This window comes from Etheostoma spectabile, unplaced genomic scaffold (genome assembly GCF_008692095.1).
Source record: "Etheostoma spectabile isolate EspeVRDwgs_2016 unplaced genomic scaffold, UIUC_Espe_1.0 scaffold00003283, whole genome shotgun sequence".
NCBI classification, from domain to species: domain Eukaryota; kingdom Metazoa; phylum Chordata; class Actinopteri; order Perciformes; family Percidae; genus Etheostoma; species Etheostoma spectabile.
In genome coordinates this window covers 1-26,357 of record NW_022603014.1, presented here as the reverse complement: position 1 = coordinate 26,357, position 26,357 = coordinate 1, and the positions used below count along the sequence as shown (strand labels likewise).

General features: G+C 39.6%; 2 protein-coding genes, 1 long non-coding RNA gene and 1 pseudogene across 3 annotated transcripts; 2 read left to right on the top strand and 2 right to left on the bottom strand.

Annotated features, from left to right (window-relative positions):
* Positions 1 to 478: 478 nt before the first annotated feature.
* Positions 479 to 2,201, bottom strand: LOC116676520 (fibulin-1-like; the record flags this gene model as incomplete). Its single annotated transcript, XM_032507565.1, has 4 exons — positions 1,998 to 2,201; positions 1,621 to 1,729; positions 728 to 863; positions 479 to 565 (listed from the first exon to the last, which is right to left on the bottom strand). Coding segments are annotated over exons 1-4 (387 nt in total), but the record flags the coding sequence as incomplete, so codon positions are not given.
* A 1,442-nt stretch (positions 2,202 to 3,643) lies between these two features.
* LOC116676519 (transcription intermediary factor 1-alpha-like) lies at positions 3,644 to 14,811 on the bottom strand (annotated as a pseudogene).
* Positions 14,812 to 15,891: 1,080 nt separating this feature from the next.
* Positions 15,892 to 18,844, top strand: LOC116676518 (aldo-keto reductase family 1 member D1). Its single transcript, XM_032507563.1, has 8 exons — positions 15,892 to 16,072; positions 16,180 to 16,296; positions 16,426 to 16,506; positions 16,825 to 16,947; positions 17,290 to 17,399; positions 17,548 to 17,713; positions 18,397 to 18,479; positions 18,569 to 18,844. Exons 2-8 carry the CDS (start codon positions 16,279 to 16,281, stop codon positions 18,609 to 18,611), a joined length of 624 nt encoding a protein of 207 aa, XP_032363454.1. The 5' UTR covers positions 15,892 to 16,072; positions 16,180 to 16,278; the 3' UTR covers positions 18,612 to 18,844.
* A 2,096-nt stretch (positions 18,845 to 20,940) lies between these two features.
* LOC116676517 (uncharacterized) lies at positions 20,941 to 22,339 on the top strand. Its single transcript, XR_004328736.1, has 2 exons — positions 20,941 to 21,214; positions 21,421 to 22,339. It is a non-coding gene; the product is annotated as an uncharacterized LOC116676517 (long non-coding RNA).
* The last annotated feature ends 4,018 nt before the right edge of the window (positions 22,340 to 26,357 follow it).

Genomic DNA, 26,357 nt, shown 5'->3' with positions numbered 1-26,357 from the left:
TTCTAGGAATGGAAGCAGTACTCTTTTAATGAGAACCGATTTTGGACACCAGGTTGTGAAAAATCCCTTTGGCTGGTGTGTATCTTTCTACGTGGTACACTGCAGTTATAAAGTTGGTAATCCACTAACAAATGGTCATGGTTTTTTCCAATTTCTAAAAAGTCATCAAGTCTGCAGTTGTAAGTGATAATTCACAGTTGGTCCAGATCATCTGCGATCCCTTTCGTGAGACAAAACTAGGGCACCAAACCCTGTTGGGCTGTAAATCCTCTGGGACCTAATATGTGCAAATGGAAAGGTACTCTGATTGTTTTGAGTGTCACAGACAGCCATAGCCATTCTTTCATGATAAGACAGTCGAGCTAATTAGACACAAAAGACTGAAGCACAAGATTGTAAGGGTCTTTTACCATTAATACTTGGTATGGTTTCCTCTGTTGTGTTTTTGCCACAGCAGAATTTAGCTGAGTCTGCACACTGTCTCCCCCAGCAACAAACCCTGGAGCTCACAGCTTGAACCCCGGCTTGCCATCATCAGGCCGAGCGTACAGCAGTCACAACACATCTGAACAGGGGACAGAGAGTGGGAAACAGGAAGAAAGGCAGCTGGAATAAAAGAAATCTTGATATCGTCAGGAAAACAATTCCCACTATGTACTGATTCATAAAGAGTGGGAGGTGGAGGCGTGCAAAGATTGAAGATATTGACATGAACAAAGAAAACAACCTTAGAGATTTTGGTTTCCCAGGGCTCTCCTTTAAAGAAGGGCCTCTCACAGGCCCCTTGCCCCTTGGCCATCTCGATACCGTTGTCACAGAGTTGATCTTCTACTGCTGCTGCACAGCACTGCTCCTGGGCGACGCTGCAAATAAGAACCAGAAATGTCATTCATTCAGAACAAAAACTGCACTCTTTGCTCTATGATAAAAGAACTGAATAAGAAGCATGTAAAAAAAAAAAATGCTTGCTATTACGTCAGATACAATCAGCTGACTGCAAGTCTATTTATGATGTAATATGCAACCTTAGTTTATAAGACATTGTAACTGTTAGCAGCTACTTTAAAACTTTTGAATCTTTCTATGTTAAAAATGCTTCATTTTGATAGAAAAAAGTCTCCCTCTCCTTGCCGTTCTTCTGTGAATGTTCCCTCCACTGACCTCCATGTGTTGACCAGGTGTTCCTCTATTTCACCACCTCCATGTACTTACCGTCAAACAGGGCCCTTTAGTTTTAAAATGCTCCAGGGGGGCACTTAACGCATGTACTTACTGTGTACATTCTATGTGGCAATCCTCCCCTGCAGCAATATGGATGGTAGAGGGCTGTGGAAATGATTTGGGGCTTGCAACCGTGGGGCTATTTCCTGCTTTTAAACATACGGTCGCAAACACTGCCTTACAGGATACACACATGTCCCACTGCAAAATTCCATACTCATTTAAAGATTTGTCGGCAATCCACATGATTTATTTTGACCCCAACTGAACTGCAATACCCAAAAGATAGTTTCTGATACAAGCAATTTCATGCATTCCCTCTGTACTGACCCTTACTTGATTCCTGTGTCATATTTTCAGACCCTCTCCTTTAAGAAAACCAGGTGTTGCTTTGCGTACCTGCAGATGTGAGAGGAGGAGATGAGCGGGAGGATTGTACAGGCTTGTCTGTTCTGGGCCCGAGTCATCCCATCCTGACAGCAATATTGTATAGAAGGAAGCTGAATCTCTGAGGATTAGAAAGACACAGCAGAAGCATGATGGGGGGGGGTGGGGGGGGGGGGGCGGGAATAGGATGGCTCTCCCTGAGTGCCAGTGACTGAGTCAGATTGAATTCAAATTGGCTCACACTCTTAAATTGACAGACAGCACATGGAAAAGGGTACCCTTCAGCACCTCACATTAGGCATTAGGCAAATAAATAAGCATGTAAAAGTCACTCTCACATCTATTCAAATCTGCATCTCAATGCCACACTTTTCAGTTTTCTGTCTTACCTTGTCCATGCAGAACTCCATATAAAGACACCAAAAGTATTGTCCACTGTGCCATCGGATTCACTTTTCTAAATGCTCCGATCTCCGATCGTCTGAATTGCAAGGTGTGTATGAAATGGCACGGATGCACAGCGGATGGTCTGCAGCTGCGGAGGGTGTGTAAAATCGACCGTCAATGAGAGAGAGAGAGCATCTCCTTCCGAGCAGCAGAGGCGACAAAGATCTTGCCTTGTGGGCTTTGAGATTAGAGGGCGGAGAGGGAGGGGTCGGGGGGAACTGCGTGGGCTACCGAATCGTTCAAACACGGCCGATGATTGGATGTAATCGATGCGCACAATCCAAAGTAGATGTGGCCTGAGTGGAAGACAAGTAACACAAGGGAATCTGAATAAAGGTCGGTTTTAAAAGTGTAAAACAAAAAGCAAATTTGAGTTATTCTGGCCTCAAAGTGTCCAAGTTCCTTTAGTGATCTTTTTTTTAACGATTTATAATGCTTAGGTTTCTGAAAGAAGTCTGGTTGAAATTGACTAGATTAGAACTCATAAGGTGTAAAATTATTCAAGTTATTTATTATGAAGCAATGTTAGAGGATAAGTAATGCAAAATGAGCATAACTTTGTGGCTCAGAACCACCTTTTTCAGACTGCATCATTTCACATTTTCTCAAAAGAAATAAAATAAACTAAATAAAGAAGACAAGTCAGATCTACATGTAACCCTGTTTATTACAAATATTGTAAATGCAGGTTTTATGTTCAACATTGTTTGCAGAGTTCATAAGCAGGTCCTGTGTATCCTTAATAAATAACAAAGCAATAATAGTAGACAATATTATCTATATTGAAATTGAAGTGTCAGTTTTGATTCATTCTTTTTACCTCACGTGACATGATGGCCATACAGAAATGCTTAGTTAATTGAATCTATGTAAAAAAAAGGTTTCTTGATAATTTCACAAACCTTTCAGTGAGGGAAACCAGATCTAACAAAGCGTAGGCCTAATCTCATAATGCAGAAGGACAAGGACACAATATGGAGAACACACTGATGTCAGTGGCTGATGATGAGAAACTGATAATTGTGTCTCCGAGTTATCTCAGACTGATAAAAGTAATATCAACAAAGTCGGAAGAATTGTTCTCCTGATAAAAACCAAGCAGGCTGCTGTCATAACACATTTCTGGGATTTGGGGGATAAGAGGCGTCAAACAATGAAACCACCATAGTGGCAACTCATTTTCTTTCTCATACAACCAAATAGCATAATCTTTCAAAATGTCAGGTCTTTCTATTACAGTGTATATGTTAGATGCAAAAGCATTAATACAACACTAATCAAATAAAAAAATACTATTGCAATAAAACATGATTGTTTTATGAGCTAAATGGCTAATACAAGTTAGCCAAAATCTATAAACAAAAGGAAGGCATTACTATTCGAGACATCTTGCATGCATTACTGACCAAATATTATTTTGATGACAATAACTCATAGATGATCCTATCAATAAAAAGTATCTTAATGTGCTTTTCACTGTCGTCATCAAAGATAACTTTCAGTTACAGTAAAATTGTAACGTCTGTCCAGCAAAAGACAAAAAAAAAGCTTATTTACTCCTTTCATTGTGCATCTACACCATGGCCGTACTACAGTCTATTTAGTAAAGCAGACACCATTTATCTATTGTAAATACAACATATAAATTACAACAACAAAAAGTCGTCTGATTGCAGCAAATGTCGGTCCCCACTGGGGCCACTTCTGTGGAAGACTGAAATCATCCATCCTTTCTACAGTTTCTCTCTGTTGCATTCCATCTATCCCTCCTCCTCTTTGGCTGTGTCTGCAGGAGCTGACTCCTTCTCCTGGGTTTCAGCTGGATCCACAGGCGTGTCTGTAGGGAGCTGAGGGCTCTCCTCTTTTGGGGAGCTGGGAGCTGCTTCGTCTTTTGTTTCACTATCGGCAACTTGGGAAATTTCCCTCTTCACAGGAGTCTCCTCGTCCTGCTTTGCCTCCTCTGCAGGAAGCACGTCTCCTTCCACAGCTGCTACCTTACCTTTCATCCGCTGCCTTTTCACCCGTATCAATCCCCTTCGCCTCTGTTTCAGACTTTTCTTCCTCTGCCGGGACCGTCGCTTCTTCCAGATGCGGCAAGTCCTCTTCCACAGGCGGGATTCCGTTTTCCGCAGGGCTTTGTGGTTTATCGTCTTCAATGGGAGCCATGCCTTCCTGCATCATCTCTTCCTCTTCATCTATCTCGTCCTCCAAAGGAGGGATCATCTGCTCCTCCCTCCCTCCCGGGAAGACCCTATCTGGGTAGACTAGTTTCAACTGTTCCTCAAAGTAGTCCTCCAAGTACAAGCCTGCACTCCCCACTTCTGAGGTCGCCTGTACAATCAGGGCGCATAAACGGTTAAGTTCAAGAAAGCACCTACAAATGATTAGTAAGTATTTGCCAATACGCCCAAACATGAGTGATACAGTACATAAAGAAATGTCACTGGGTAATTCACATTATGGCATTAGACATTACTATATAACAATCATTTTGATGATGAACTGTTTAATTTCCCCCAAAATATATATATATATATATATATATATATATATATATATATATATATATATTTTACAGTATATAAAATGATGTTTACCTTGTAGTACTTTGCACAGTTGAAAAATATGAGGCGGACGTCAGCGACAAACCCATCCGGACTAATATAGCATTCCCCTTCCTGCGACTTTGAGTCCAGTTTCTTCTTGACTATTGAGAGATCCATCGGAGTCTTGATCAGCTCTTTGTACCTTCTTGTCTCCTATATTAGAAAAACAGTCAAAGTTAAGCCCCTAATATAACTGATATAAGAATCAGAGTTTCTCTCAAAAATGAATAGTCTCTTTCAAACACAGTTTTTATTCAAAAACAACAACAACTACTACTACTCAATGTGATCTTATATAAAATAACTCCATTATGTGTCATTCCATAGTGGCTGATTAGACTTCACAAATGTATTAGTTTCTGGTGGCAAGTTAACCCTTTCCAATTACGATTTCAAATAACTATCAAAGTACAGATTTACTCACAGTGTAATTAACAATTTCTCCACTGAAAACAATGTAGTAGTCTCTTTGGCATCCACTGATATTTTCATTTCTAAATTAATAGAATAACTTTTACAACATTAGATTTTTACTCATCTACCTACTTCAAACACAAAGTGAGTGTCAGCAAAATAAACAGCACAGCTTTTACTTTATTGACAAAATACGTAATGGAGTAGCTTACTGATGGAGTAGCAGGCTGCTGGAAGTCAGTGCTGAAGTCGTTGCAGAACAGACGTAGCAGCAGCCTCTCACCCTCTGCATGTATAAAATAAAAGGAAACATTAGATCAGACATTTAACTGACCATGCTATGTGAAGAAAATGAAACTTCTTAGATGGGAGACAGTGAGAAGAACGATTATAAAAAACACAACAATCAGGTTTAGGCGCTGAAGAATATCCTGCACAGAAACGTGAATAACAGCTCAGTGAGCGTACCCTTCTTCAACAGGTGGGCACCCTTCAGAGACGGGTCATCCTTGCTGTCACAGTCATACTTCATCTCAGGAGGGCGAGGTCTCGGCAGAGCGAACAGAACCATTCCCCACTGCAGAGAGACATTAGGACAGGAGAAGCTGTCAGGACAGACGCATGGAGTGGCCGACTACTGCTGAATATGACCAAACCTGTACCGTCTGTCCCTGCTGTCAGGGTCATTACAAAGACCTGGAGAACAGGCTGTCAGAATCCCCATCATCAGATTACTTTTCTCTTTTTTAAATAAGTAAATACATATTGTATACTATATACATGATTGCAAACATGACTGACACATTTTGATAGAGTATAGTAATGTTTGAGTTTTACTACAAGAAATGGAAGAAATGCATCATGAATAGCCTTAAAACTCATCTCAAGGGGTTTATCCTAATAATAAACAATTCTGAACCTAAACTGTTTTTATTTGTTGGTGAAATAGATTCCCTAATTTGTTGATCATGCTTTTTAAATGTACCACCACTCAGTAAAAGAACTTTTAGTATCACAAAGTAATAATGCAAATGCATGCACACTTGTCAGATTAGCCCACACAACACCATTATGCAATTAATTAATGATTGCAATATGCTTCAAGGTCAGGATCAAAAAGTTCAAGGCAAAGGAAAGTGGAAAGCTCTTGTACTTTCCATCACCACCACAGTATTCTCTACTAGCAATGTTGATAGAATGGGCTAATTAATAACACAAACATTTAGTGTTAGATTGTTTTAAATTGCAGAGAAAAATTTAAATGTTGGTTGGGCAATATAGACAAAATCAAATATCACGATATTCTTGACCAAATACCTCGATGTCGATATTGCGACGATATTGTATGGTTGACTGTTGGCGCTTTAACAAAATGCTATTTACACTTTTACTATACTAAATATTCTCCAGAAAATATTTAATGACTCAGTGGGTAAAGGTAAATAATAGAACCGCTAGAGCAGTCTGGTAAGTTCAGAAAATGACATCACTTTACTGTAATGCAGCCTGTAAAACCAGGTAAAGACAACACAACCATATTACGATATCTCCAAAATCTAAGACGATATCTAGTCTCATATCATGATATCGATACAACATCGATATATTGCCCAGGCCTATGTTGGTGTGCCAATTATTACAGCAGTTATGACGATATTATCCAACTTTGGTTTGGAAAAACTATGATGAAATAGAAATTTTCAAAAATAAAACATAGACACACAGTAGTCTTCAAATGTTTGTTTGTGTCAACCGGCATTATAATGATCTATTGTGCTACCATAGCATTGAGACAATGACAATCTGTCTCTCACCTGGGAGACTCATTGAGAGCGGGAATGTGGCAGGCCAGATGAAAGACTTTGGGACACTTGTCGCAACAAAGCAGCTCCCCTCCATTCTGACAGACGGCGCACCAGTCCTCATTAGGATCTTCCTCCGGTTCCGCTCTCTTCTCGGACTCTGGTTGCGCTGCGGGCTGCGGACGCTGCTCTTTCCCAGACTCTGATCCAGGGTCTGGGACAGGGACCGGCACCTTTGGCTGCTGCCGAGGCTTTGACTGAGCCCCGGTGCTGCTGTCTGGCAGGCTGGACCCTACGCTGGACTGCACCTGTAGGCAAAGGAAAAGTGGGATGTATGCAGTTAGATACAATGACTCAGAGAAGAAAAAAAAAAAAAAACAGACAGTGAGAAAGTGAGCATTTGACATTTTGTCTACATGTGACATTTTGAAACAAAATGCTAAATGTACTAAAACATTCTGCACTTAAGCAACTTAGGGCTGGGCGATAATCTAATAGGATAATTTATCGCCTTGCAATGGAGTCCTATGGTGATGAAATCATCTATCGAGACATTGTGATAACGACGATGTCATCTAAGTTGATAACAAGCACATACTAACTCACATTTCTCCAAAAAATCTGATTTGAAATACTTATCATTTGAAGATTGCGGTTTTGTTTTTACATCCCACTATTTATTACCCCTCAGTTCAAAGTGAATGACAAACTGGACTCCAACTGGAAACCTTTCAGTCAAACAGTCCTCCAACTTTAAGCTCCATTACCCCAGTAAATACATGCATGCAGCTCAGGTCTAGGTCCTCTCTGCATTATAATGTGAACAGATCCATTGGAACCTTAATGTTGGTTAAAATAAATCGTGAGTAGCGTTGTTCAACAACTGTGTGCAGGGTTTTTATTCATTCCTTCATTCAGCTTTACTGTTTAACTCCTGCGTGCCTACACCCAAGACTTGTTTATGGGAATACCTTATTGTAGGTAAATCAAACTATTGTTTGTGCATGCATGTAAACATAGTCAGTGTATAGTTGGAAAAGAATTCTCTATACTTTCACTTGAAACTGTTTATGTTCATTTTGCACTTTGCAAATTCTTAATAAAATGAGAAAATACTCAGTACATTTCATTTTTTAAGTATTTAATTTACACAGTTGTATACAAAAATAGGCTTTATCATGTGGTTATTTCATATAGACTATTTTTTGTTGAAATACCAGAAAACATTCTCTATCGTGATATATATATATATATATATATCTATATATATATATATATATAGAGAGAGAGAGATATGAAATGACCTACATCGAGACAGAAGATTTTGGCCGTATGGCCCAGCCCTAATGTAACCCCAGTGATTCTCTTACAAATCGAACTTCATCCTCATCCTCTGGCTCGTCTTTGATGACAATGACGGGCCCTGGTGACGACCTTCTCCGTCGCTTTGCTGAGGGGGCAGATGGAGGCTCAGAAGTCTGCCTCCAGGAAGTTGTCCTTCAACAAACAAATTGCCAGTGAGATTACAAGGGGAGATTGTGACCATGATATAGTAAAAAAAAAAACACTGGCCTTGTTTCATGCATTGCTTTGGAATCTCAGATTGCGTTTGTCTTCTGAATAACTTGAATGCCACTTGTTACATATTAGTTACATAGTGACAGCTTAGTAAAAACATTTAAAAAATGTGTCTCATAGGATACATATAATATATATGTATATATTTGAGGGAGCAAACTATATTGTAGGTTAAAACAAGGGAGTAGAGTGTAAGACTGAATGCTGATTACAGACAACTGCTGTCATAACATGACAGAATGTAAAGTAATTTCAGTGTTGTGCGTAGGCTTCTAATCACATATTAAAAGCAGCAAGTAGCACTTCCCACGGGTCTATCTAGTTAACAAGCACAGATTCAACAACATTAAGGAAACAGATTAGTCATAATCTCTCCCAGAGACAGGGAACAGAGGCTAAATATTTGAATACTCACTTGTAAAAATGAACTAATGGAAGAAGGGAGGAACTGTGATGAGGACCAGTTTTAGGATCTTTTCTTACCCTGTGCTTCTGTCTGATGAAGAGGGTTTGGCCATCGGGGAATTCTGCCTTACTTGAACTTGAGAGAAGATGAAATGAAAACTATTTTAGGTCTGGAAGTCATGATGAAAAGATTAAATTTTAAAAATGAATTCTCTCACAGGATAGGAACTTTCGGGCTGTTGCTAAAGCAGAGCAGTGATAATGACCTGCTATGTGATTAAATGTGCTTGTTTTGTCTGCAGGTGCTGAAGCTAGACTTGGAGCAAAGCTGGGTTTGGGAATGGAGATGGTGATGGAAGGGACAGATCCACCAGCCTCACTCCTCTTCAGGAAAGAGGACTCCGTTGGGCCCCGCTTTGGAAATAAAAACAAAACAGTGTGTAACTAATGTGTCATAAAAGTTACACAAAAACAAACCAAATAATATTTTCGCTCCCTGGAAAAATGTTGGACTGGAGACCTCGAAGGTCCACTCAAGTCCTTCTCCTCTCGTACTAACCTGATGTAGTGACAGCTGTGTAGCCGCTGCGGCAGACAGAGGCTGCGGGTAGCGAGACGTACCCTGCAACACATCCATGGGTTTAGGAGGGAAGCTAGAGCTTTGGATCAGATCTCTCAGAGACTAGATGTAGAAGAAAGTTGAAGTTGAAAGAATAGTTTAGGTTTTAACAAAGCACGTGTAGAATGAACTATGAGTTACTTAGTCTGATTTGAAACAATAGGAAACAATAGGTGTAAAGACATAGGACAAAAGAAAGATAAAATCCTGAGATTACAAATGGTGGTATCTAGAAGCTGAAAAGGATCCAATATAATCCAGTGGATGAACCAAATTGAGTTAACCCACTGTTGAGGCAGAAGATAAAGAAATATTTATGTCAACAAAACCTCATGTGATTAAAAAACATGAAGTGGGCTAAAGACAACACCAGCGTTGGGAACTTGGTGCTTTACGCAGGCTTTCTGGAATTTGACACTTTGATAAGCACTGTCTACAAAACTTGTGACAAGCCATGTTTGGCATTTGGAACATACAGTACATTCCTCACACAGGGACACATCTTTCTTCATGCTCTAACTTACCTGAGCAGCTGGGTATCCTGTGTTGTGAAGCATGGATGATGTGGGGCTTCTAGTGTTGGGGTGGGAGCTTCCGTATCTGCGTCCTGGCTGTCCCAAGCTGGGGGACCTTGGGAGGGGGACGACCCGCCATGGATGGGTCTAGTTGGGGGTGGAGGGCCGGGAGGTCCCGGAGGGCCGGGGGGTCCTGGGGGTCCTGGGAGCCTGGCATTTTGGTACCAGGACCAATGGTTAGGAGGGGCTGCCTGTGGGGCTGCTGGGAAAGCTTGTCCACCTTGAACAGAGGAATAAGAGATGTCTATCTATGAAATAAATGCCGTAGTATTTAGTATGGTTAACAGTGGTGAGCAAGAGGAAGATTTAACTATTTTGAGCAAAACAGTGGCTTTGTCTTTTTAGGCTCCTCTGTCCCTGTCACAAATTAACTTGTCAGCGTATTAAAAACTACTGACTGGGATGAAAATCCTACCTGCAGCTGGAGCTGAGCCAGCGTGCTCTGTCGCTGCTGAGCTGAGACTGAGAGACCTCCAGCTGGTGCCTCAGCTCTCGGACCGGCCTGGTTGTTGGTGATGGGCAGCCGGCCCGGACCCCCTTTCTACAACCAGAGAACCTGAAAAGAATAGGACAACAATGAAGAAATAAATCAGAAATTGTATCCCAGTATTCTGGTTGAGCGAGTACTAGCGAAACAACGTTGCTGCCACATCAGCTAAAAGAGTAGGCCACCATTGTCAGACTCACAACGCACATTAAAAAAGGATCAAAATCGATGCAACAGAACTATATATTTATATATATATATATATATATATATATATATATATTATATATATATATATATATATATATATATATTTGTTTATTCAACATTCTTGTTTTTTGTTTGTTATTTGGTAGTCTTGAGCTACAACCTAAGCGGACTCACATGACATCACTTAAGTTAATATATCAGCGGAATGGAGAATTCATACAGGTGTACAGCCTCTCATACATGTTCATGTTTAAGACTACCGTTCACAATGTGACATTCTTCATCAAAAGAACTCCTAAATGGGGTTAAACAAAAAAAGAAGATAATGAAAAAAGAAGATTACGGTACCTAAAGTGAAAATATAAGATTACAATAAATGTTTCCCACATGTTTTATCTTCTTTGTCTTTATAACCTTTATTTTGTTTGTCAAAGTGGAAACTATTTTGCAAGACAAAATGGACTGTGAGACGTATAAACAGAATCATTAATTATGACGTTGACGTCCAAGAAAATCTATTGATCGCGTGAGAAAAGTCATTATGTTATTGGTTTTTTTTTTTTTTTTTTATCAGCATCCTAAATTCGAAGATATCAAAACAGCTGCAGGAAAATAAAACTGCACACTACTTCTGGAATCGGTTATCAATCAAAAAATTGTTGCTGCTTTGGTCATAATGTAAGTTTCTAAGTAAGTGTATGTCTTACCAAGGTCTACATTCGTGGCCCAGAAACCAGAACGACACTGAAAGCGCACAGAACTCTGAGGACGATGGAGGGATTACAGCTTGCTCTCATCAGGTAATGGATCTGAAAAAGGATCTAGAAGACAAAAAGACAGGGACCTTTCAAAGGTTTATCCAACATTATAAAAGTAGTGTAGGTTTTGTCAAATAATAATCATTACTTATTTTTTTTAAGATTGTGTTTTTGGGCATGTTTAGACCTTTATTGACAGGACAGCTGAAAATGTGAAGGAGGGGGGAGAGGGGGGGGGGAATGACATGCAGCAAAGGGCCGCAGGTCAGAGTCAAACCTGGACCCGCTGCCTGTCAAGGAGTAAACCTCTTTATATGGGTGCCCGCTCTACCAACTGAGTTATCCGGGCGCCCTCAAATTATTACTTTAATTATTTATTTATTTCTTCAGTTTTTTATTTACTACAACAGAAAGTGCATGTAACAATTACACTGATTGAATTACAAAGTGTTTTTAAATTGCTGTTTGATGTTAAAGTCACTCACCAGTCTCTTGCAGTACAGGAGGGCTGTTCCACTTTGGCTGCTGTCGCCCATTTGGTAAAGCTGATGACATGGTCCAGGTGCCTGGTAAGACAGTTGACGTCCTCTTGCTGCTTTTTTAAACCCAGCTCATGGTCTTTAGTCAGAGCCTAGGGGTAAATGTGTGCATGAATTGTCAGAAAAAAAAGTCATTTTAAATGTCATATTTACCTTTGAAAAGTCATTAAACAATACAGATTAAACATACCTCAAGCTGGTTAACCAGAATCTTTCCCTTCCTGTTGATCTCCATAATCAAGTTACAGATAGACTTCTTTATTTCATTAGTGACAGCCTTTCGGTTTTCTTCAACTTGCTGTAATCTGTGAAAATAAATGTAATATCATGTCCTTGATTAAAACCTAAGTCTGGAAAAATGTATAGTAATTTGTAAAGGTTCACACCCAGGCCTTTTTGTGGTGGCATACAAAGTCAATGCAAAAACACAATTAGATGCTGATTGGCAGCGGGAATGGTGCAACACAAATGACATGAAATTTGCGTCATCTGCGTGAGCTGAAATATTTTAACACTGGCGTGAATAACGCAAGTAGTACAAATGCGAGTAAATATAAATGATCACAATATGATCCTGCATGATGATAGTCCCAGCTGTAGAGGAGAACTTTACCCAGAGCTGATACAGCTGGACATGTCCTCAATGGCCTTTCTTTTCTCCTGCAACTGCTGCGTCATGTTCTCAAGATACTGTCTGTGGTTCCTGTATGCATCCTCCAAAAACTGGTAGCTGGACACAAAGAATATGCACATTAATGATTTGATCACCTGTTCATGGTGTTTTGGTCCAAATAAATGCACATGATCAGCCTATCAAGGGAACTCAGCCTACTTGTGATCCTTGTGTTTAAGCAGCTGACAGTCCCGACAGGTGAGTCGGTCACACGTCTCACAAAAAAGCTTCAGTGGCTCCTGCTTATGGATGTCACAAACACAGGCTTCTGTGTGGACATACCTAATGCTTCTGGGACAATAGAATTAAGAACATAGACAAATGTAAAGTCAGTTTATGTCACGATAAATTGTTGCTCAGTTTTATACCTATCCAATCATTATCATGACATCTTGCCAGAACAGTACTTTGAAACTCATCTGGGGGGTAGAAAAATTGTCACAGATGTCGGCGTCTTTTTTGAACAGCTACCTTTGTGTATTTATTACATACATATATACATAATATTCAAGTGTTCTATCACTTAAGTACAATATGTACCAATTCAATTTCAATTCAATTCAATTTATTTATATGGCGCCAAATCACAACAACAGTTATCTTATGCGCTTTCCATAAAGAGCAAGTGTAGACCGTACTCTGTGATGTAATTTACAGAAACCCAACAGTTCCCACCAAGAGCAAGCACTAGGCGACAGTGTATAATCACTACAGCGCAGCATACCACATTTATATGGATAATCTAATTACAGAGAAACTGCTTTTTCCTGCGGTGTACGACACACTACCTGGAGACATCTCCTCCTTCTGGCGTATGGTGTGATCCCTGGTGAACTTGACCCTTTGGTGCGCCTCAATACATGTCACACACAGAAACTCCACACACTCCACGCAGTAACCTGTTGCCTCTGTGTTGTCATCGCAGCTCATACACACCTTTCCAAGACAAAAAATAAGAACAAATTAAAAATAAGCACTTTAGTCTTGGGAGAGTGGCGTCATAAAAACAAACTGCTGTGAGACGAACGGCTCAGGATAGGAAAGTGAGGACCAACCTGGCTGGTTTTCTCCACGGTGCTGCTTGGCACCTCAGCAGAGTCTTTGACAAAGAAATTATCCAACATGTCTATCTCCCAGCATTCCTGTCTGCATACTGGACATCGAATGGCACCCACTGGAACAAGAGACAAGATACAATATTAAAGGTATCAGCTCAAAACTACTTGCATGTCTTTATTGTTTAGAACAAACACAGATATGAGTGACATGAGACTAGAAATCACCTAGTACTTTAATAAGATATAAATACACAGACAGGCAACCAACAGGTATAGTATTGATTTAGTAACTTGAGACTAGGGTATTAGATACATAATATATTGTTTTGCTGTTATTAAAGACTGCATTTCAATAAATGAAACACTTGATCGAGTTTATCCGTATGGCACAGCATGTACGACTAATGCCTCTGGCGTGTGAGGATTCTGTCAGCCAACAGAATTCATCGCAAAGCTGTTGTCATATTATATCAGTATCCAAAAAGATCTTGAGATTTTGTATTATTTACATCATCTAGCATTCCTCGTGTGTCCTCATACCTGGCAAATAAAGCTGATTCTGATTCTGATGTTACATATCTGCTGGGTAGTCCAAGCTGCTTCAGTTCTAGTTTGACATAAAGGGTTTTTCTGTACTATACATCAGTAACAACTTTATCAGAGTTGCTACAATACACCATTCTCACGTGATTTGTTGTGGTCGACTTGGCCTTGCGAGTCACGCCTCGGATCAGCACTCCTGAAGGGGGCCGGGAGACACCTCTTGCAGAAAGAGTGAAGACACGGCAGGAGTTTGGGCTCTCTGTTGTGGAAGCTCAACTTGCAGATAGGACATGTGTCCATGAGCCCGAAGGTGCCTTGCTGTTTCAGCCTCTCTTCCTCGGCTGGCAAACTTTCTGCTCGTTTTCCACGATAATGACAATGTCGTCGTTATTAACATTTTCGACACTTTCGTCCATTTTTTTCCGGCCGCTTCCCGATCTTTCCTTTCAGTCAATCAATATAACGTTGCGATTGGAAACAAAGGAGAGCCTACAAGCCAGATAGAGAATATAATAGTAATAATATGCATTACAACATTAACGACACAGTCATTTCATCCTACAAGATGGTTATTAAACTGTGCGATAACAGTTTTAGCTAGTTAAGGTGTAACTGTTAATTCTCTCCGTTTTGGAAGCTAACTAAATTAGCAACGTAGCCTTTTTTAATGGCAGATAAGCCAGAGACAAAATGATTAAGTCCCCGCTTTGTGGCGTTTCCTATTCAAACAGGCGAATGATAACAGCACACAGTCACTTGTAGCTAAAAAATTACCTAACATATATAGTATTTTGAAGCTCATATATCCATGGCGACTTGTGCATTCTTTGCTTAAAACACATACCATATTTTACCCAGACGGCACTGCGGTGTTTTTAAAGCTACAGTGTCCGGTTGAGGCCACAATACATTCTGTAGAAGGCAAAGTGAGAGTTGACATTTTCAACCAATGGTCATTAACCTATGTTAAATGTTGACCCCAAAAGTTAAAATGATAATAATTAACTCTCCTGATTAACGTTTGTTATGATTGATTGATGTTAGGCACTGTTGTTTTATCTGTAAGATATTGTTGTCTTATCACTCACTCAGTTATATGCCAGTTTGAGTGGGAGGATGCTCTTTCTACCTGGGAGGAGTCTTTGCTGTGGTCAAAGTGCAGTAGGACATTAACTGTGTCAACATCTACCGTATGGTATATATAACATGGTCCTTAAATAAAGACCCAAACAGCAGCATTGGGAAAGTGACTGGCACTTTGATGAGCATGGACCTCACAGCGGAGAATCACTCCATTCCGATGAGAGATGGAAACAGCATACCTTTGATAGGACTGGGAACTTATGGGGATCCCAAAGGGTAAGACACAGTATTTAGCCAGATTGCTTATAGGACAGACATTTATAGTTTACCTGCAAGTCACAAAAACAATTTCATCTGACACTGATTTTGTTTCAAACATATTATTTACTCCCAATGTGTGTGTGTGTGTGTGTGTTGTGTGTGTGTGTGTGTGTGTGTGTGTTGTGTGTGGTGTGTGTGTGTGTGTGTGTGTTGTGTGTGTGTGTGTGTGTGTGTATAGACCCCTAAAGGAACTGCATATGAATCAGTCAAACTGGCTATAGAAACAGGGTACAGACACATTGATGGCGCTTTGGTCTATTTCAACGAACATGAGGTGGGACAAGCTATAAGGGAGAAAATTGCAGATGGAACTGTGAAAAGAGAGGACATATTTTACTGTGGAAAGGTTTGCAAAGTTTGCTTCTTTGTATGAGTGTCTGGGAATAGCTGTTTTGTTCTGAGCACTGCTACTTTGTAACAACTAATTCCCTTTCGTCTGCACTGCTTATGCAGTTGTGGAACACATTCCATCCCCCAGAATTGGTTCGACCTGCTTTGGAGAAAACGTTGAAGACATTACAGCTGGATTATGTCGACCTCTATATTGTAGAAATGCCCACAGCCTTCAAGGTAATCATGTATTCAACGTCACATTAAGATGATACCAGTTGAAACCTGTTGTTTATTCTGTATTTAATTTTAACAATACTGGTAGCTGTGAATTGTTGCCAAAATCACTGAATATTAAATTTTTTGAAGCCAGGAGATATATACTACCCCAGAGATGAGAGTGGGAAGTTTATCATTTATCATCAAACAGACCTCTGTGCGACATGGGAGGTAAGACATGTTGGTAAATCATTTATGGAGAACACTACCTATAACTTAACAAGTATTTAATAAAGTATTCTGATTCTGATTTATGAAAATGAATATACATTTATTTCTTTTTAATTCTACAAACCCTTTCATTCACAACCTATTCATTGCAGACATAGTGTCTATAGGTCAATGGCACATGTAGAAAGAGATAGTAACACTGGCCATTCATCATAGATATGTGCTCAAGGTTAGGAACCTAACCCATGGTCATATTGTGTGCCATAAAACTTTCAAAGTCTAATTTGTTGCCTTCTGACTGTGCTCCATTTTGGACAGGCTTTGGAGGCTTGCAAAGATGCCGGGCTGATAAAATCTATTGGAGTATCCAACTTTAACAAGAGACAACTGGAGTTGATCCTTAACAAACCTGGGCTGAAACACAAGCCTGTGTCAAACCAGGTACAGAGGTTTACAATACACCTGTGGCAAATTAAGATTAAAACATTACTGGATTATAGAATAACATAAACGTCTGAAAAAAACACAACACACAAGTATTATGTATTATGAAGTAGGATGCTAAAAAAGAAATAATATACAAATGTTAAAAACTCAACGTAGAAGAACTGTCTTGTTCTTTTTGGAAATCACAAAGTAGCCAGTGTTCAGATTGTTTATCAACTGGCTAACTGGCTTGGCACAGAAAAACTGAATAATACAGCAAACAGGTCTCACAAAGACAATGAAGTATATCCTCAGTAACTAACAAACACTATTTGTGCTTCTGTTTTTTTAACGCAGGTTGAATGCCATCCGTATTTCACTCAGCCAAAGTTGCTTGAGTTCTGCCAGAAGAATGATATTGTCATTGTTGGATACAGCCCTTTGGGGACATCTAGAGATGCATCCTGGTATGGGAGAGAAACGCATATTATCACATGGAGTTCATAACTGAGTATTCTTCATTCATATGACCTTTCACTAATAAAGTAGGTATGTAACTGGGAAAATGTAATGTGCTGTGTCATAGTAAAATTAATTTCCCAATCATTTCAACAGGGTGAACCTAAAATGCCCCCCGTTGTTGGACGATGAACTACTGGCATCAATTGCTAAAAAGTATAACAAGACCACAGCCCAGGTGGCCTTGAGGTTCAACGTGCAGAGAGGAGTGGTGGTCATCCCAAAGAGCTTCAACCCTGTTCGCATAAAGGAGAACTTTCAGGTTTGTTTGTCTGGCATCAGTTAACCCTTGTGTTGTCCTCGGGTCAAATTGACCCGTTTCAAATTGTTTTATATTAGAAATATGAGATTTCTTTCAACCAAATTGCCCAAAAATAACATGGATGATTCCATACAACGTTGTTCAGGTAAAATTCATGATTACTTTCATTGAATTTTTGGGTGTTTTATTTAATCTTATAGCATTTGAATTATTTTTTTTTAATGGTTTCAAACCAGTATCCGGACTAAACTTTGACATCTACCCATCTGAGATCCACTCAACATCCTCTGATCTTAACTATTAGTCAAAATAATTCATAATTTCTGCCTTTTTAACTAAAAATGTATGTATAATTTGATATAAATAAGGTCTGTTGACCATGAATTCCAAGAATAAGTGTAAAACCTATTATTAAACCTGCTCGGGTTTTTTTTGTTTTTAAAGCACCAAAAGCTGGAAAAAGAGACAAATAAATCAGAAAAAGCAACAAAAACACTGGAAAATAATAATAAATATGAATTTTCAATTTTGACCTGGAAGGACAGGTTCATGGTTAACGGGAAGACAACACAAGGGTTAAGACAGGCATTCAGCATGCTGGGTATAGACTGCAGTACACAATCTTCAAAAACAGGAAATATAATATGAAATTAATTGTGATCGGTCTGTTTTTAAAACTGCAGATTTTCGACTTCTCTCTTTCTGAGACTGAGATGAAGGCAATTGAGGGATTGAACAAGAATATTCGTTTTGTGGAACTTCTCATGTGAGTATACACTGTGTGAGTCACGTTCTGTTCCTGTTATAAATAAATAAATAGACACTAATTACTGTTTCTCTTCACTGACTCAACAGGTGGTCAGATCACCCAGAGTATCCATTTCATGATGACTACTAGATGTCGTAGATGTCAAGACTTCATCTAAATTGGATCAATCTAGCTGCAATGAAAAATAGTCTTTTGAATTTACTTGATTTTAATGTGTACATCGATCCCACATGATCAGAATGTGTCTGACATTGAAAAAATGTTTCTCTCTCTCTCTCTCTTTTAATTATTTCTTGTCAAACCAACACATTTTATTCACATAAGACTGTCTAATAAAATTGAGTTAACATTTTTTTTTTTCATTATAGTAATATGAATTTCTTTTGTGATGTTTAATAATTACATCATGTTCAGGATACCTAAAAATCCAGTTTGAGTCCGATCTTAAGAACGCTGCTTCATTTATGTGAAAATGTGGCGATTTACGGAGAGCTTCTTTAGTGTGCACGAGTGGAGAGAGTGCATTTAGGAAAATGATAAACATGATAAACAAAGAATTCCCATTAATGTTATAAACTGTGGTCCATCTGGTATAGCAGTACCAAAGATGCCTGTTGGTTTATTGATTGCATAATGCTATGAAACAGAACATTTCGATAGATACATTTTCTAATATCAATGAAACATTTTCAGCCCACGTGAACAATCAGGAGATCAAAAAGGGAGTAGTAAGCACACAACACATAGGCCTACCACATATTGCCGCACAAGGTTTTCTGGATCTTCACCCATGTAGATACAGACTCCCTTGAGGATACACTCCCGTTCAGTATCACACTGAAATAATTTTTTTTTAATTTTTTTTTATTAGCGTCTTAGTTTAGCACTTTTGCTACATTGTGCTACTACTGGTGTACACTGTCGTTTGGGTACATATTTCTCTAAGGATGGTACCTACAATGGTACTAGCCTTGCTGTCAGCTCCAAATCATGTAGGAAGAGATTGAGAGTAAAGACAAAGAGAGACACAAATATGAACATAAGTAAGAAATGAATAGAGGAAAAGTTCGAACTGAGACAAAAAGATGAATATAGTAGTTGAAAGATGAAAAATAAATAGATGTAGGGCCTCCCTTACAATTTGTATTGCGTTCTTGCCAATAAATTGTGGTACGTAAAATACGATACCATTTTACATAACCTTTCCACAATTCTAAAATTGTAATGTTTTTCAAAAAACTTGGTCATAAGAGATAACACTAAACAACAACTTGGTGTTTTAATGTTTCTGATTCTGTTAAAGGATTGTTTAAAATGGCAATATCTGTGGGAGTAGGTCCATTTACTTACTCATTTATACACATTATTTTTTTAATTAGTTCAGAATACAAATATACAAAAAAACACGTCATTTTTGTGAATCTATTTTAAAAAACAGAACTTGCCTTGGGTCGAGCATTTAACCAAAACTTACATAACAAATCGACACGTAAAAATAAATAATAAAAAAAGAGAAAATAAAGTAATTAAATCAATTCAAGGGCTTTTTTATCCTTAACCCGTTTCAATGACTTATACAAATGATTTAACTCAATCTACCAGTGGATCAGTAATTCTTCTTAACAGTTACACTTGCACACATTAATACATTTGTTTGGTAAAATGGGCCATCAGCTAAAATGGGCCATTTAAGGTTTGGGGGTCCCAGCCCCTCTGGAATTTAGAGCCAATGACTGCAAAGGATTTCAGACTGTTGTCATAACTGTGCTTGACAAGTAACAGGTGATTTGATTGGTTTATGGTTGCTATGGTGGGCGGGGCAATAGTTCAAATCAAGACTGCACCAGAAAGCTGCATGGTAAGTAGCCTGGCATATCAAATCTAACTAAACTATTATAAGGATGATAAATCTATAAAAAACAAACATGCACATAAAAAAAACTGTGCATAATATCTGTCTTGATGGCATCCACCAGAAATAATGCTGTTAGCTTTGTATATGAACTTATTTTTTGAAAAAGTGATGTTTTTCTTAGCGGCCCAATTTACCTTAACCCACTGAGGTAAAATGGGCCACATGGTTTCAGCTAAAATGGGCCATCCTCTGTGTCACTCACAAACACACATACACATGTGTGTGAGGGTGTGTGTGTGTGTGCACATACACATTCGCCCACACACTCGCACACCAACCAACACGCACACATGCACGGACACAAACGGTGTTCAGCAGGGCTTGGGCAAAGGCTGCCACACGTTGAAAATGCCCAGGCAGGGTTCCGGAGACAGGGATTTCCCACTCAATAAAGACATCCTCCCTGAGACTGCTTTTGCCCCCAGCAAGACCACCAAAGGGTGCTACCATCCACTCTAACCATCCTCACCCACAGGCCGCAGTCTCTCCCAACCCCGCCCACTGGACCATGGTCGCCCCTGTTGACCTTGAACCACTCTGCCCGCCAGCCATCAGCTCTGCTCTCTGGACATCAGTCCTCCCCTCCACCAGCCAGACCTCAGTCGCCTGCCGATCCACCAGCCAGACCTCAGTCCTCTGCTTCCCTGACACCCCTGCTACCTGTGGAACCACTGTACTTTTTTCCAGATGAGAAGGTGGTGTTTGAGGAGGTTGTGTTGGAGGATGTACCGGAGGAAGATAATGATATCTTCAACCAGTTCACACCACAGGAAGAAACACACTCCCCGGATGAGGGACCTTCCACCTCCAATATAAAGTAATATTTTATACTACTTTCAAACTTGACTTGTTACATGACATGTTACACATGCATGCTCACGCAAACATACACATGCACATTCATGCATGCACACACACACACACATACACACAATTTAGTCCCTAATCATATAAAATGTACACAAAATAATTATCCTGTCTTGCAATAACATAGGCTCTTTTTGTCATTTTCTTTTTGTTCAGTCTGTGACATTCACTGACTTGATCACAGTGCCACAAAGGGAGAGAGCCATCAGAAAACGTATGAAGCCACCCTCATATAATCTTTCAAGTGAGGAACACATTGACTATATCACAAAAAAAACATCCAGCAAGAAACCAGCAAAGCAAGCCAGCAAGTGCCCGCTCAGCAAGCAACCAAAAGGGAAAAGAAAGCAGGAAAAGAAAAGCAAGTCACCTTGCAAAGTTTGCAACACCCATTAAGGATCCAAAGGCTACTGAGGAATGGGTAAAATGTGACCCTTGTTCTGCCTGGTTTCACCAAACCTGTGGCGAAGAGAATGGGATCTGTGCTGACGATGGGTTCATTTGCAAAGACTGTGTTTGAAACACCTTTTCATCACATACATACACTAATGATATCAATGTTTAATATATCAGTTACCAGTTTTGTATGAATTTTTGTAGTTTGCGCATTTCGTTCAAAATGTGTTCTTCACACACACACACACACACACACACACACTGATCTGTCACTGATCTGTCACTGATCTGTGCTGTTCCAAAAAAATTTAATTGCACATTTGATATGTGAGTTTGTACCCACAATGTGTTTTTAAAGGCACATATGAATATTTGTTTTGAAATTGATGATAAATTACCATTCCCTTTGCATTTTGACTGGCCGAAACAGCTGGCCCATTTTACCTTAGATGCTGGCCCATTTTACCTGAAACTGCTTATGCAAAAAAAGTTGGCACAGTTGATGTTTCAAGAACTATAGGGCCTAAATAATTATATTTTATGACATAATTTCAACACAAAATGATCAAAAACAGTCATTAGTAATCATAAAAACACTTGGAAAAGGCATATATAGTATTATATTATTTTCCCAACTGATTTACCAAAAAGTGGCCCAATTTAGCTGATATCACCCTATTGTCCAAGCCTTGTTTGCACTGACCGTATTTGTTTAGCCCAGCTGATGTTTTGTATAAATGTCTTTGTCCTTATGTAACTGTATTGTGGTTTTCAGTTGTTGAAATCTATTTTTCTATATTGATGTCTTGTTTTAATGTTTTTCCTGACGTGCTGTAACCCTGTTTTATGTTTCTGCAGAACAGGAACCTGCTGAAAACCAGTTTTTAAACGGAGTCAGGCCTGTTTTTTATATTGTAATGTACTGTTACTTTTTCTAACTTTTCTGTATAATAAATACATGAAATGAAATGAAATGAAAATCAGGGAGGCTTGCTCAAGCCACGCTTTTGTACGGTCAGTACTTTTGGAGCAATAATGGATAATGGCCTGGAACATGTATGTGTACATATTAGTGAGGACTAAATTAGGACTGTATTTAGAGCTTATTCTGGTTTCCAACTTGGCCCCAGTGTGTGTCTGTTAAAACCCAAACGGACACAACTTCTTTCTTTTGATGCTTTATTACAATCAAGTAACAGGACAAACATGGTCACGGGAAGCTCTGCTAGCTATGCGTTTGTGTGTGGTTCTGTAAAGAAATAAATAACATTGCAAAGGCTACCATACACAATGCATAGGAATCATATATATGCTAGTAAATATAATAAACCCACTATTAATTACAATATCTAAAAGCAGTGTAGCCTAACTGTAGCGTGTACATAATGCACCTAGAATACAAACGTGAGCAAGGGCATTCAACAATCGCCATGATAGCAAATTAACAGCCAAGTGCAACCTAGCTAACAGGTGAAGAACACAAACAAGCTAACTTTAAATTGGCAATAAATACACTCACCTATAGGATTTTTAGGAACACCATACTAATACTGTGTTTGAACCCCCTTTCGCCCTCAGAACTGCTTTAATTCTACGTGGCATTGATTCAACAAGGTGCTGAAAGCATTCTTTAGAAATGTTGGCCCATATTGATAGGATAGCATCTTGCAGTTGATGGAGCTTTTGTGGGATGCGCATCCAGGGCACGAAGCTCCCGTTCCCCCACATCCCAAAGATGCTCTATTGATTTGACATCTGGTGACTGTGGGGGACATTTTAGTACAGTGAACTCATTTTCATGTTCAAGAAACCAATTTGAAATGATTCGAGCTTTGTGACATGGTGCATTATCCTGCTGGAAGTAGCCATCAGAGGATGGGTACATGCTGGCCATAAGGAATGGACATGGTCAGAAACAATGCTCAAGTAGGCCGTGGAATTTAAACGATGCCCAATTGGCACTAAAGGGGCCTAAAGTGTGCCAAGATAACATCCCCCACCACCACCAGCCTGCACAATGGTAACAAGGCATGATGGTTTTATGTTCTCATTCTGTTTACAACCAAATTCTGACTCTACCATCTGAATGTCTCAACAGAAATTGAGACTCATCAGACCAGGCAACATTTTTCCTTTCTTCAACTGTCCAATTTTGGTGAGCTCTTGGAGATTGTAGCCTCTTTTTCCTATTTGTAGTGGAGATGAGTGGTACCCGGTGGGGTCTTCTGCTGTTGTAGCCCATCCGCCTCAAGGTTGTGCGTGGCTTCACAAATGCTTTGCTGCATACCTCGGTTGTAACGAGTGGTTATTTCAGTCAAAGTTGCTCTTCTATCAGCTTGAATCAGTCGGCCCGTTCTCCTCTGACCTCTAGCATCAACAAGGCATTTTCGCCCACAGGACTGCCGCATACTGGATGTTTTTCCCTTTTCACACCATTCTTTGTAAACCCTAGAAATGGTTGTTGGTGAAAATCCCAGTAACTAAGCAGATTGTGAAATACTCAGACCGGCCCGTCTGGCACCAACAACCATTCTGACATTCAGTTTGGAGTTCAGGAGATTGTCTTGACCAGGACCACGCCCCTAAATGCATTGAAGCAACTGCCATGTGATTGGTTGATTAGATAATTGCACTAATGAGAAATTGAAAAGGTGTTCCTAATAATATTTTAGGTGAGTGTAGACCAATACAACAACGGGCTTAAATGAACTGACAACATAAGTTACACAATTTACAGTTCTCAAAGACGCACACGCACTCTCAACTGATTATCCTACGGACAGCTAGTCTCTTTTTCCTTTCTATCACTTTCTTCTCCGTGTGTCGTACGCGCCCGCTCGCGGTGTGAGGCACGTGTCCGCGTTATTCTCTGACATGACGACCTCTTGTACAAAACTAAAGTAACGAGCAAATTTTTTTTAAAAGGTAAGTAGGCTAGTATAAAGTACCGATTTGTGTTAAAATGTAAGGAGTAAAAGTAAAAAGTCGCCGCAAGAATAAATAGTAAAGTAAAAATACTGAAAAATCTACTCGAGTACAGTAAAGTATTTGTATTTCGTTACTTCCCATCTCTGCGTTAAAGTCACACGACAGTCTCCTTCGGTAGGTTCCGTGGCACAATCCCCCGCCATACTCCTGGGTAGCCATTGAATGACTGTTTCGTTCTGTTCTGTCTCTATCAGGACTATACATAGGCCTAATGGACAATTAAGCAGTCTTGCTTAGCTACTTGAACTTTATTGCATGTGTGCAGTCATCATCTCTTAACCTCTGCCTAGGCAACATTATCTGAACCGTACAGTACTTAAACAAACCATCTATTGTTAAATCTTTCTTTTCTTTTTCCGAGTTAGTCTCTCCCATGAACTTAGGTATTCTAGTGCAACAAACTTGTCCCATATGTTCTGCTCATTTACAACAGATCTAACGCCATAAGCAATAATATTTCAGCAGTTCAAAACGTCAGTTTTTCAACTGTTTTTCAAGGGCATAAACAACACATTTTCATTATTCTAATTTTTTTTCCCAGTCCCATTGACTGCCATTCATTTTGACGTCACTTTGACAGCAGCAGACGTTTTTGTAAAAATAGGCTAAGGATTGTGTCATAACCACGCAATTTGCTGTCATAGTTGACAAATCACCGTAATGTCAGGAGAAGCTCTTAGACAGTTTTGACTTACATGTTTAGGTTTAATTACAAACGTTAACTAGCATGTTAACAGTAATTAGCCTGTGTCTCCGTCTCAGCTGATAGGGAATGATTGAGATTTCTCTTAGCACAGCTACCATAAGACTTACAACTTTTAGACAGGTTGCTCACGTCACATCTACATAGGTTGGAGGCTGCGCAGTAACACCCAGCCATCCCTGGAAAAGTGCTTCTAATATCTTCCCTGGTCTCCGCCAGAACAACGGGATTTGTTGGTCCATTCCTTTAACTGTCTGTATTAAATAAACAAGCCTATTGTTAACACTATCCACTCGCCATACTAGGGTATCCCATGAATGACACTATTCACTCGCCATATATTGTAGACAGTTAAAAAAGACATATTGCCATATTTGCAGCGAGTCCTAGCCTTTCTTTAACTGTCTATGGGTCCAGCTGCGGCCTGCAGCCACTCAAGCCACGCCTCCTGTAGAAATAATGCTGCTTTTAACGTGCCGTGGGAATATTAGAGTTATACCTATAACAAGTGTTTGGAAAGTAGTAAAAAAGGCGATCTAAAGCATTTTTAAATCTACATAGTTGCTCAACACGTGGCGTCTAGATAGTAGCCGTAACAGGAAGAATTACTGCGACCACACTGTCGTTTTTGTTGCAACATGCATCCTTAAGTACAGCCTGAATGGCATTGCTTCACCTTCCATTTACTGATTCGACACACAATAGCAGCCATTATTTGTTGTTTTGGTACAAGTTGCAAATGTTGTTTACAGGCAAAACACTGCCCTGTATACAACTCGGCCTCGAAACTCGGAAGTAGTAAAATGATTCCGAGTGTTGTTGAAGGCACCATAACAGCTATCCAACCTTGCTAGTTTTAGCTAGCATGTGGCTAATGCGGATACAATACCTAGCTACATACGACGTTTAATTATACGAAAAGGAATCCTGTAAAACAAAGCAAAAGGATTATAGCCTTTTTTTCCTTTGTGACCCGATTAACCCACTGAAGCCATGACGGACTGTC